At 37.5% G+C, this 13,440-nt stretch overlaps 1 protein-coding gene across 1 annotated transcript in view; it reads left to right on the top strand.

Annotated features, from left to right (window-relative positions):
* KIAA1524 (KIAA1524 ortholog) overlaps positions 1–12,909 on the top strand; it is a 28,552-nt gene extending 15,643 nt beyond the window's left edge. Inside the window, exons 14-21 of the mRNA XM_009321383.1 lie at positions 2,301–2,493; positions 4,703–4,777; positions 4,861–4,971; positions 5,732–5,928; positions 7,627–7,740; positions 9,593–9,675; positions 10,184–10,323; positions 11,403–12,909. Coding sequence (XP_009319658.1) covers positions 2,301–2,493; positions 4,703–4,777; positions 4,861–4,971; positions 5,732–5,928; positions 7,627–7,740; positions 9,593–9,675; positions 10,184–10,323; positions 11,403–11,573 — 1,084 coding nt within the window. The 3' untranslated portion in view covers positions 11,574–12,909. The remainder of the gene's footprint in view (positions 1–2,300; positions 2,494–4,702; positions 4,778–4,860; positions 4,972–5,731; positions 5,929–7,626; positions 7,741–9,592; positions 9,676–10,183; positions 10,324–11,402) is intronic.
* The last annotated feature ends 531 nt before the right edge of the window (positions 12,910–13,440 follow it).

Here is a 13,440-nt window from a genome sequence, read left to right as displayed (position 1 = left end):
CCCCGCCTCATCCTCTTCACCCCTCCTTCACAAAAGATCATTTTCTTCAAGGCCTTAATGGTCCATTCCAACGAACAGAAAATCAAACAAACGTGGCATATTCATACACACATGATTCAAGTGTGCATACACACAAAATTCAAGTATAAAAAGGAAGCATACGAGAGGTAGAAGCAGAGACAGATGACTTGGGAGAGAGTGTCCAAGTATACAGGGATGGGGTTAGAAAAGCCAGAGCTCACCTGGAGATGAACCTGGTGACAGATGTGAAGGGCAACACAAGAGACTTCTACCAATACATCAGCAGCAAAAGACAGACTATGAAAAATGTGTGCCTTTCTGCTGAATGGGACAGGGGACCTGATGACAAAGGACATGGAAGAGGTTGATGTACTCAATGCCTTGTTCACCTTGGTCTTCACTGGTATGATTTGCCTTTGGGAATTGTAGGTCTCTCAGAGCAACGGGAAAGTCTAGAGGAAAGAAGACTTACCCTGGGTGGCAGAGGATCAGGTTATGGAACATTTAAACCAACTGGACATATACAGAAGTCCATGAGACCTGACAGGATACATTCATGAATGCTTGGGGAGTTGGCTGATGTCATTGCAAGGCCACCCCAGGTTATCTTTGAAAAGTCATGGTGATTGGGAGAGGTTCCTGAGGACTAGAAGAAAGCAACTGTAATTTCTGTCTTCAAGAATGGCAAAGATGATCAATAGCACCCTGGACTGCATTAGGAAGAGCATTGCCGGCAGATTGAAGGAGGTGATCATTCCCCTCTACCCAGCCCTGGTGAGACCACATCTGGAATGGTGTGTCCGGGTCTGGGGTCCCCAATACAAGAGAGATGCAGACATACTAGAGTGAGTCTAGTGAAGGGCCATTAAGATGTTTGAGGGACGAGCACGTGTCACCAAAGTGAGACTGAGAGAGCTGAGATTGTTTAGTTTTGAGAAGACTTTGGGGGGACCTTATCAACGTGTGTAAATGTCTGATGGAAAGGAACAAAGATGGAACCAGAGTCTTCTCAGTAGTATCCATTGACAGGATGAAGTAGGCACAAACTTGAAATATAAGGGGAAAAAAAAACTTTTTAATTTCTTTGAATATAAGAAAAAAACCATTTACTGTAAGGGGAAGTCAAATACTGGAAAAGGCTGCCCAGAGAAGTTGTGGAGTCTTCATCCTTTGAGATAGTCAAAACTATTGGACGTAGTTCTGGGCAACCTGCTTAGAGCAGGAGAGTTGAACTAAATGATCTTTAGAGGTCCCTTTCAACCTCAACTATTGTATGATCACATGATTTTGTGGATATAGGAAACATTTTTGTAATGGCCAGTAACAAATACTCTGGCTGCAAGAATGAAGGATCTGTACAATCCAATATGTCTGGAGTTGTACAATGGAATAGCCAAATAACTTGTTTATAAATGCAAGTTAAAAATAGGCTCTGTTCACTTAGGAAGCAATTGAGACTGCACTTCAGTGAAGTGGTTGGGATAACTTAGTAATTAAGGAATTTATCGAGAAGAAAAGATTTTTTTGACTGGTGCCTCAAAAATCAGCTCTTCGACTTCTCATTCTCTCTGATTTGGAACATGTCATTAGTAGCTGCCTTGAAAATACCAACCACAAGTTACATACACTGGAATATAGGTACTGTAATTACTTATATCTAAGCTTTTGTGTTCTCTTCCTTGTACAAATTTTAACTGATTGTATTTTTGTCTGCATACTTAAATTTTGGTTAAAACTTACAAAATGAATTGTGCTGTACTCAATATAGTATTGTAAAATAGCATCGCAGTCAAGGAAAAAAACCTAACGTTTATTGGTAGCACTCTGCCTTTTCATGATTCAATCTTCTTATTTTTATGCCCAATAAAAATCCTTACTAAATACCTTCTCAATCTTCTTACTTAAAAAGAGTGGCCTAGTTAAGTTGAATAATGACATGTGAAATAACCTGTTTCTCAAGCTAATAAGAGACATGATCTGATCTGTTCTGCTCAAGACGAGCTGAACACCATGCCCTTTCTGGCGAGATACTGCATTTGTTTCTAAAGGCTAGCCATGACAGGCTTTCTTTTTTTTTCTACTTTCCGTATCTCTGGACAGTTTGGGCACATGTCTGATACTACATCTTAATGTTGTGTGATAATGCAAATGCGACTGTTCTCAGTAGTCTGTTTTCAATGAAAGAGAAGTTAATTATATTATGAAATTGTTCTCATCTTCAATCCTTGCAAGGATATTTGTAGCAGGTTGTTTCATTAATAGCCTCTATGTTTATACAGACTTGGTGAAAGCATTGCAGCAAATAATGCTTACAGACAACAAGAAATGGAGCACGCATCAAAAAGAATCCAAATGCAGTTACCTGTGACCAGCGTTACTTCGGCGAGGTGTTCTTCATCCTGTCCTTCAAGTGATGAATCCACAACTTCAAATATTCAGGAATTAATACAAAAACTTCATTCTGGACTAGAGGTTAGTAGAATTTATATACTGTTGTTAAATATTTGACACTTCTACTGGGTGGGACGGAAGTTAAAAACCAAGTGTCAGGTTACAGTGCATGTATCAATTGAGTTCAGTTTAGATTCTTTACCTATTTAGAATGTGATCCTTTTACTAAGCTCCGTAGCAGAATTCAATGATGATTCTTCGTGCTACATCAGAAGCTGGGGTCCTTCTTGAGATGCCTTTCTCCAGTGGGGTTGCCCACACTCTTCTAGCTGTCAGATGTGGAGGCAGGTGTCAGATATAGTCGCAACTGCCTAGACTTGCTGGGACACATACAAGGAGCCTCCTCCCCCCTTTCCTAAGAAACAGCCTGTGATAAAATAGAGATGATATGCTGCTTTGTAAGTATGATGCATCTCTTGTATGCCTAAACAGGCATACAAACATTTTCCTTTTCTTGCCTGTAACTGACTCTTTAGCATTTGCAGTTCAGTTTTTGTGGCCTTCTTGAAGAGGTACTATTATTACTTCAGAAGAAAGTTTTTTTTGCTTCCCTCTGCAGCAGCATGCATTGTGAATGAGACACTCAAACAGGAACCACATACAGTGTGCTTCTTTGCGAGCCATACTGTCAGATACTGAATATATTTCCTTTCTCTTCTGTTCAAAGCAAGTTAGTTGCTTTGTAGCTGCTTTAGACTGAGTGATGGATTATTGCTTCTATTTTCTTTTGGCTTAAAAGAACAGTATGCAAATTGGGAAAATTAACAGAAAGTGCCTGATAACGGCTTGATATCTGTATTAGTGGCATTGCCTCCAGCCTTAGCTTTGCAACCCTCCTCTCTTTGTTACAACTGGTAAGAATGCAACTCAGCAAGCTACCAGTTCCAGTCAGCTGCTAGAATAATAGTGAAAAAGGTCAAGTGAGTCTTCATTGGCTTACTTAGTACTCTGCCACTGGATGCTCCCATTGATCATCCTTTTCAGGGCTGCATGTGACAGTCTGTAGGTGCACTGCTGTGTATATATGTAAGTCAAAGCAGCCACAGGTGCCTAACAGCACTAGTGCAGCAGCTTCCAGTAATGTGACAAATTGTAAAGCTGCTTCGATTTTTGAGGGGAGAAAGTTGTTGGTGAATTGTTGAGTGAATCTTTTCTTAGACCTTCTAATTAGTAGAACTTTCCGTGAAAACTCAATATACACATTCACTTAAAATATCCAGTACTTCATCTCTGTGTGTGTTCGTATGTTGTGTGAAGCTCAAATGTGTGTAAAAACATAATTGAGAAAACACTTTAAATACTATTACTATACAGAGAGAGTGAAAGGAACTTACAGAAGCTTTTCTTATAGCAGTAATATTTAAAAGGACATAGAGATGACAAGTTTGCAAGCAGGAAAAGAAACTACTTGTTTCCTACTTCAGGGACAGGAAAATGAGCTGAGAACTGGAGCTGTGTGGGGGCTACTGTTAATATGCAAAAAAATTCTTACATAATTGTTCAAAATGGTGCAGAGATGGTAGCTTTTCAGTAGGTGTTCATTGTATGAACAGCTGGGATAGCTTGCACTTGGTCATGCATCAGCATATATGAACAGCTGCTCAAAACTGGTGTTATAATAGCCCTGCCTAAGAAAAAATATCCTGAAATCGCCAAGTAGCATTCTCACTTGACTTGGGCATATATTTTAATAAACACTTAGGACTTGTGCCATATATGGTAAATAAATTTCCTCTAGTAAGTCAATGGGTTAACATAATACGTTCTGTTCTGGATAGTATCCTTTCAGAACAACTTTCCCAGGCCTCTTCTGATAATCTGTGTGTTGAGAAGGCCACAGAGTATGAACAAGGATTTTTAGCCATGTGCATTTCGTGTTGTTAATATTAGGACAAATTCCTTTAGGTGTCCTATGAGGGGACTTCTAATTCTCCAGGAAAGATTAGACGAAGGGGAACCGTTTTAGAGTGGTGATACTACCTTTTCATAGTGCTGGACTGATAATCTTCTGCAGATGAATCCTATTCAGCCTAAATAGTTCAATTATTTACCATCTTTTCACAAAAGTCAGGTGGATGCATTTGAGCAGACAGTCTCAGGTGTATAAATAAGAACTTAAAAAGCTAGTGGACAGGTGGAGTTCACGAAACTACTGAGCTCTTTAGGCACACATTACCTATCTAAGTAAATACAAATTTACAGTAGCAGTAATTGGAAAACATTTCCACAGATGAAGGAGCCAATCACTGATATGAGGATATCTGACATAATGGATGTCTATGAGCAGAAGCTGTCGGCTTTAGCGGTGAGTACTACCTAATGTGTATGGCTACATTGCTGTCTGTACATCCAGAAAATGTTAATGAAAAATGTTCTTCCCATGTACAGTCTAAAGAAACTAGGCTGCAAGACCTTCTGGAAGCAAAGGCACTAGCTCTGGCTCAGGCTGATAGGCTGATGGCTCAGTACCGATGTCAGAGAGCCCAGGCTGAGTCCGAGGTAAGTAGCAGGAGCTTCCTTTTGTGACTCTGGGGTTGGGCTGAGTAATAATTTTCTGGGTAGCTTTAACTGTGATTGCATGTGTGGAAACTCTATACTGCTTAGCTTGTAAGCTATGCTTGCAAGTTAGGGCAGTCTTAATCATAAACATCCTGTTTTCCTCTGGATTGTTCTTTGGAACAGTTTTCTTTAATGTCCTTTCCCTTATAGGAAGTCAACAAAACTAACCTACTGTACTGATTATTGTTTGTTAACCATTAGTGTTAATTTAATGGTAGTAATCTTGAAAATGAATAAAGGTACTTACTAGAATTCTCTATAGAATTTGCTGCTATATGAAAAACTGTTTCCTGTTTGTGCCTTTAATCACTTGTCAGAGATGAACTTTCAAATAAAGCTTGCTTCCGTGGGGTATGTATTTGAGGTGTGCATTGAAAACTCAGAATTGTTTCTATTCTTCAAAGGTTATAATAAAGTGTGGGCTGCAGATTACTAAATCCATAGCTAAAAAGCATCATCTTTTACTTTCTTCTTCGCTTTTCCCTCACGCTGTCTATAAAGGGAGCTAAAGGAATTTAGTGAACAAATTAATTTGTAGTTAATATTAGGTGAGAGAAATCCTTTTCTTAATGTAGCTGATGGGATTTTAGTGTTAGATCTATGACCTCAAATGTGCGTATTACAAAGTGACTTGTGAAACAGAATTGCTTGTAATAGTGGTTTGGTTTTTTTGTTGGGGGGGGTGTCTTTCCACTCAAAGGCGAGAACTCTTGCTGCAATGTTGAAGGATGCAGAACGAAAAAATGAAGAATTTAATGATTTGCTGAAAGCTCAGCAGGTAGAATCTGAAAGAGCACAGACTGACATTGAACAGCTCTTTCAACACAACAGGAAGTTACAAACAGTTGCTGAAGAACATGAAATACTGAAAAAATCCTCTGTCGATCTTCTTCAGAGGTAAGGGACCTAAGTTCTCTAAGCAAATACTTTGTGTTCAAAGAGTGATTAAGCCCTTTACTGGGCTAAGCACATTAAAAGGGCAACCTTACATGCTACTTCATGTTTTTAAGTGGAAAAATTCATTATTTTTTCTTTCTTCTACATGCTTGTCAATGAGGTTAACTTAAGTCATTCAAGAAGTTAATACGTTCAATGGAGTGAGAACTGAAGCTGTAGACTTTGAAGGTCCCATTCAGGAAACAGCATGAACTTGGTACAAAAGGGAGCATCGTTCTCTAAGAAACAGAATTAACAATGCTTAGTTTCTATTAGTATTACACCATACTCTCAGCTTCTTTCTTTGATCTTATATGCTGTCTTGATGACATGCTATAAATAGTCTGGAGAAGCAGCTAATGCAGTATGTCTGCATAAAGTAGGAGCTTCCATATTTGATCACTTCTGCAGCAAATTTGACTGAAATTAGGTAAAATTGAGGTAGGGAGGAAGGAGGTAGGTACCTTGTGTGTCCCAAATTATTTATAAGCATTATTTCTTTAGGATCTTAAGCTAAAAGAGGACATGTGAGGCACAAAAAGTAGGTAGAGATAGAAACTATTTATGAAAATAGAATATGCTTTGGAAGAATAAAGCCTTAAAAGAACTTTGGCTTTTCAACTCACATGAGCTGGTCTCATCACTAGGTGTCAGCAGGGCAAAGAAGCTGATAAAATTGAGAGCAAGTTTCTTGCTTAATAATGGGAACAGGCATTATATTAGACAATTTTGAAGTCATATTGCTGCCAGTAAGGGAGTCATTGAGGGAGGGAAAATGTATAAAACTTTTGTCCATTATGGGGTTTCTTGAATAAGTATCTAATATGGTCACTGTGGAAGTGCCTTCTTTTTTGCTTGAATTGTATGCAGCCATACACTCTGTGAATATGTATTTGACTAATGTATGTGAAATGAAACAGCCTCAATCTAGTATCTAGCAGTTGTAAATTCTCCAAAGTAGGAATACAATAGCTTTCTGATCCTTACAATGTGTTTCAAAAGCAAAAACTTGCTTTCTAAACAATCTGTACACTTTAAATATACTGTTCCTTAAAAACAATCAGATAACTGACATCAGGGGAAAGAATTTTCCTTTTGGGAGGAAAGTTGGAAAGCATTTGCTTAGAGCATGAGATCTGCCTCATAAACTTGTATTAAATGCACATTGCGTTGCCTTCAGTATGTTCAGTTTTTAGTATCACCAGACAACTGGAGGTCATAGACTGACCCAAAGGGTCCCTTAAAAGATGGCTGCAAATAGCTAATTTATAACAGTTTGTGGATGTCAAATTTCTAAAGGCATCTGTATGTTCCTAAGAGTTTTTCTATTGGAGGAAGGTTGCTTCCTGATCATTAATAATTAGGTATATGTAAGGGATCCACTAAAGCTTGGCTTGGTTTTCTTTTTCCTTCCTCCAAGTATGTTTGTTTAAAAAACAAAAAAACCCCCCACCCAAACAAACAACAAACTACCACCAAAAAATCATCAACTGACACACCCCACCCCCCACCACCACCCCTGCCAAAACCCCTTGCTTTTAGCTTGAGTGGGATGATTGCACAGATGATATCAAGTATTTTTATTGGACAAACTATTAAAGTAAAAGCTCTTCAAAAGCACTTATACTCTTCAACCATAACCCCCTAATTCATTTGTAGGTATGAAACAACTGAAAGACAATATAAAGATCTACAGATTACATGCAATTCACTAAATAAACAAATGGAAGCAATGAAGAAACTAAGTGAATCACTCAAGCAGCAGAATGACAGGTAAGTTCAATTCAGTCTTTTTCAAGCAAATTAAAGATAACAGTAAAACTAAATAGCACTTTAGTCTCAATTTTTCAATTGTGCTTTAAGAAACATCTGAGAAGTGGAGTTAGAGGAAGCAAAAGATGCTTCAGTGTTGCTTTATATGTGTATGTTAGATGAAAATCCATAGTAGTGACTTTGGTTTATTTTGTTTCCTCCTATATTGGTTGGCGGCGGGGAGGAATACCCACAGTCTTCAGCAACAGTAGGAATTAAAGAGCAATGAAGACAACCCAATTCTTGGGTGCATTTGGGGGGGTGGGGAGGTACCTTTTTGGTTGTTGAATTCTTAAATGCTGTTATCACCCAAAGATTTTTCAGGTATTCCCTTTTAGCCTGCAAGGTTTCTCTGTAATGTTATCAGATCAGGAAAAAAAACAACCCTACGAAATGAATACGTTTAAAAATTATATTAGAAATAGTGATGGTTGGTATTCTGTCTATGGTATAAAACATCATTACTCAACCATAAAACTAGCATTACTTATGTCTTCTTGAGGACTAATTACAATTTTTTCCTTTCTGATGGCTTAAAATAGAGGTCTGATGTACCTTCCACCAATGTAACTAAGGGAACAGGGTTCCTATTTGAGAAACTTTATTTAATACTTAATTTTGCAGAAGATATCTTTAAAATATGCTCATAGGCAGGCCTTGTATTCAGTTTAGAAATAAAATGCTATGCTTGGTTTTACTTGCAAAGTTCACTTCATCCTTCCAGGCTCTTGCCTTGTCAGTAATCAGAGCAGTCCAAATCACTGCCTTGAGTTCTGATTCAAATGGAAAAATTTCCATACCGATACATTAGTTTGCTACTGAATAAATTTGGACGCTTACTTTCACTGGTGCAATATGCAGCTCAGTGTAATTGGGGAGATATTCTGACGAAAGCTGCCCCTTTTTAAAGGCAGGTGGGGGGAGCAGTTATTGTATAGATATTCTTGAACTCCCACAAATAAAATGGAGACCATGGAAGTACACTCCCCCCCCCCTCTTGCTAGAGGCTGCAGCATAGAAACTGGTAGATAGGAAGTGGATAAACAAGTAAGGAAGAGTGACAGCAGATGCCATCTAGGCAAGGCGAGTGGCAGTTAGAGTATGCCTAGAAATTAGGCTAGCTAGTAATGGAAAAAGTAGATTAGCTTCACAGAGTATAAAGTGCTCTGGTTACAGCTATAATGCTGGTAGATGACAGTACCTATATATTAAATGATCGTGGAAACTAAATATTATCCTAACTAGTGAGGACTGCAGCAGACCTATATATGGGCTATGGCGATATCTTATGAAATGGTCATTTTTGCTGAGTGTTGTGTGACAATCTGGAACATGTTCAGAATGGTACTAGAAAATCTTTATGCATAGATGTGCTTGCATGGGTAATACCTGAAACAGGTTTTACTAATGGTATTGTCGATTCAGGAGCATACTAAGAGCTAAAAACCCAGCATACTCAGTCACTAATGGCAGTGAATTTTGACTCGGGTTGAATGACAATTTCAGTTCTGTCCTGGTATTTTGAACGCTTTGTGGCTGTAATCAAAGGCAAGTTTCTGGTGTTTAAGCTCCAGGTATGAACCTTTTCAGTAGTTTCTACCATGTGTCCGTGATCAGAGAAGGGAAGTGACAGTTTCATGGGGGAAAAAAGGAAATAAAATCTGTCTGTACTCACATCCTGCAAATTCATAGGTTTGTTGATTTGAAGCTCCTGACAGCAATTGGAAATGGTGCAAAAATCATTCTAGCTTCTTAGGACAAAGAAATAGTGGCATATCTCACTTCAATCATTAAAATTTGTCTGCAATTTTAGGACTGTTGCACAGTTGGTAGAAACCGAAGATCACAGGAAAGAATTACAGCAACAGCTACAGGAGAGAGATGGCAAAATGGCGAGTAAGTCACTTACCCAAAGGTCACTGAACCTAGAGAACTAACTGGATTAACTAGATGTTGTTAAGTGCTCTGGATAAGCAGCTATATCTTACTTAGTAACTTGTAAATCTTAAAGTTAGCCAGGGATATGTAATTTAACAGTTGAATGAAATAAATATAGATTTTTATTTTTTTGAAAGGATACATAAATGTGATTTCCCAGACTATATGGACTTCACTGAATCTCTGCACAGCATCATATGTCCCTTCGGGATCTTTTTGCAGCATGTCCATTAGAACTATTTTCTGTAGGAACTGCAAATTACAAGAGCTTAATTTAACTCTTCTGCAAATGACTGGAAGCAACCACTAAAACTTAGCAGTAGGTGGCACTACTCAGTAATTAAATTATCAGCAGCCATGTTGAGTCTAAAAAAGAGGGGGGGGGGAAAGTACTTGTTTCCCAGGCAATGCAGTATCTCTTTTCTAAGTTTGGCAACCCATCTTTTAATGTGTTTGTTTTCTTAAGCCTTGCAACAGAAAATAAAAGTTCTGGAAGAAAAACTGAAAGCTCAGCAGAAAGAAAAAACAGATATGGAACAAACTATAGATATTCTTAGAAAGGAATTAAGTAAAACGGAACAAGCAAGGAAGGAACTGAGTATCAAGGTAAGGAATTATTTGCACCTGCATTCTAGGGACTGGAATTTTAGATATCTACTATAACTGGTAGAGTTCATAAATCAACATTTCAGTGATAAAGTGGCTAAAGAAACTAGAGCAGTCTATGTAGTGGACAAGAACAAATTATCTCAGCTTTAATTGTATACCTTTTGAGTTTTGAGTAGCTGAGCTTGCATTTAAGAGAAGTGAAGTTAGGGTCACGTTCTAATGAGGCTATATGAGGCATGGTGTGTGAGTATATAACGTCTGGAAGAAAAACACCTGTAGTGCAATATTAAATAAGAGAATGTAGCATGCTCCTCTTCAGTAGTTTTGACTACTGTAAAATGTGGATTGGCTTACTTTCTCCCTTTTCTCGTGTCCTGAATTAAGGTACACATGCTACATATGTATGCACCGACATGCATCTGACTTTCTTTTTGATCTTTGAAATTCTAATAAAATATCTACTTTTATCTCTAACAAAAATAGTGTCTTTTTTCAAAACAGAGACCAGTTTGGCTATACCAAGTTAACTGGGTAATGTTTAAAAAAAACCAAAACAAAATCCCCAAAACTTCAGTGCAGCCTATATGTCCTTGCCTGTTAAACTCACAAGGCAGAGATTCATTTTACATGCAAACTGATCAGCAGTCACAAAGTGTGCAGTCTGGCAAAGCACTTGCTGTGTTTCCATTCCCTGGAAGCAAAGTCTAATCTCTCCAGGCAGTATTATCCAGTATATAGCAAATATTTCCCTTGTTGGTAAATATTTACTGGTGTGGGGCTTGAAATGAAATGTGGATGGCTTAACTGTAAACACTTCTGCTTAAATAGGACAATGATAACATGGGGGTTGGTGCTTTCCCATGGTATCTAACATTTTGAAGTGTGGCAGTAGCTGTAATCATTCATGTGCACCAAATGCATAGCTGAGAGATATTTCTGAAACAAGCTTGTAGCTTTAAAACTGTGCTTTTAATTACTTGCTTAAATTCACCACCAGGCCACTCGGCTTTCACTGTATTGTGTATGTTTTTCAGTTGGTAATGGAGGAAATGATAACATTTTGTTTGTTTCTCCAGGCATCTTCTCTGGAAGTTCAAAAATCCCAGTTGGAAGGACGCTTGGAAGAAAAAGAAGCGCTTGTAAAACTGCAGAAGGAAGAATTGAACAAACACTCCAATATGATTGCAATGATTCACAGTCTAAGTGGTGGCAAGTTAAGTGCAGAAACAGTGAACCTCACTTTATAGGGCTCTGTTGTTAAGGTTTTAGCATTTTATGCATATGTATGAATATATGTAAAGATTTTTAAACTTGAAGCTAGCATATACTATCTGGCTAAAAAAAAATCTAAAATTAAAGTAGCTTAACTATCAATTGAGAAGAAAAAGTAGTAATTGTGGAAGTTTTGGTCTAAAAAAAAAAACAAACCCCGAGCTACTGTATAGCAAATAGGTCTTCTGATGGTCTTGGTAGAACTGTTATCATCTGTATTGGGAGCTGAATGCAACTTTTGTTGGTGTTTAACCTTCTTAAATATATATAGGGAAACATAAGCCAAAACAGGAGTCACTGTCAACTTTTTTGTCTATGTATTTTTCTGTTGGCTGTTGGCAAGCAGCGTGCTTCATAGGTTAAGACTTTCATAGTTTAATCTTGTTAATTTTGACTCTTCTGAATATCATTATTTGTGCAATGTTGCTTCCTGATGTCTAAGGTACAAACATAAAAATAAAACGGATTATATCAATTAGAATGTGTTACATTGAAAGCTGTATTTATCAGCGTATTGGTGCAAGTGCTTCATGTAGTAAATATGTGGAGGCATTTCTAATTGTGAGGAGAGATGAATTTGAGCAAGCAGACCACCACATCTGAATGACTTTTCAGCAAATAGCGTCAATTAGGTAAAGCATGCTAAAATGAAATACATGAATGTACAAATATTTCTTAAATACTAGATAATACTTTCCTAATCCTACAACATTTCCTTTCGTTCTTTAAAAAAGATCTGCACTTTTTTGACAGTCCTATCTGGTGCATGCTAGCTATTGTCAGCATTGTCACTTTCTGCTGTACACCAACGGGATTTCATATGTTGTTCATTGTATAACTATTTAGGTAATTTTGTTTTTTAGAAAAATGTACTTTCATATGAAAGACTAGTACTAGAATTTGATGCACGTTTTTGAGCGGCAGAACACTGTCCTTAGTTTACATGTGACATGAATAACATGTCTTTTAGCAGTTGGCAGAATTATTTCATTAGCATCTGTATTTTGATGGAACTACTAGAGTTTTGGGTGATCTAATATTTATCTTTTTCTGTAGCATTACTGCCTTTATTTGTATCTAATCTGTAATGGCTAGATTTTAAAATACTGAGATTCTTTGGTTTTTTCAGTTGTGTAATAGATGTGTCTTACTGAATCTGTTCAACTCATGTCTAAGTACTGCCTTGTACATTCTGTTGCAATTATACAACATCAGATGAATTGTATCTATTTTAACCTGTTCCTGAAATATATTTTTTATAACTTAACCACAGGTAAGATTTAGAGACATTGTTCTGGTCTCTGTGAAGACCAAGGGAATTAAAAAAAAAAAAAAATAATCGCTCTATTTTCTGTGTTTTATGTATTCTCCTAAGTGAGGTAAATTATAGGGATGTCTGCCAACTTTGTGCACAGTATGTGCCGTTTGCTTGCCTTTTTGCATAAAATGCAGTTATTGCTTAGGAAGGTCAAAAAAAAAAGTTATCAGAATTGCTGAGGTGAGGGGTTTTGTTAGTTTTGCAAACTCAATTGGGAAAGAAAACTTCATTAACGATAAATTTTTACTTCAGTCTAATGAGTTAAGAAATTTGAGTGTCAAAGTAAATTTGCAGACACGGGTTCACTTCTATTTAAGTCTCTTGGTCATGGGAAAAGGGTAAGTAAATAAGTTGCTTGTTTCTCCCTTTCTGCCAGAAACTGCTCATGTAAAGAAATTCAAGTAGGAAATGTCAAGCATGTTACTAATTAAACTGATAAATGCTGATCTGACTTTGTTTTCAAATGGTGGAGTGGGAGGGCAAAAACGTCAAGCTGCTCATCAGAGTAAGGTTATGCAGTAATA

The sequence above is a fragment of the Pygoscelis adeliae genome, unplaced genomic scaffold (assembly GCF_000699105.1).
Source record: "Pygoscelis adeliae isolate BGI_AS28 unplaced genomic scaffold, ASM69910v1 Scaffold363, whole genome shotgun sequence".
NCBI lineage: Eukaryota > Metazoa > Chordata > Aves > Sphenisciformes > Spheniscidae > Pygoscelis > Pygoscelis adeliae.
Note: the sequence above shows the minus strand (reverse complement) of the source record. Positions and strands in the feature narration are given on the sequence as shown.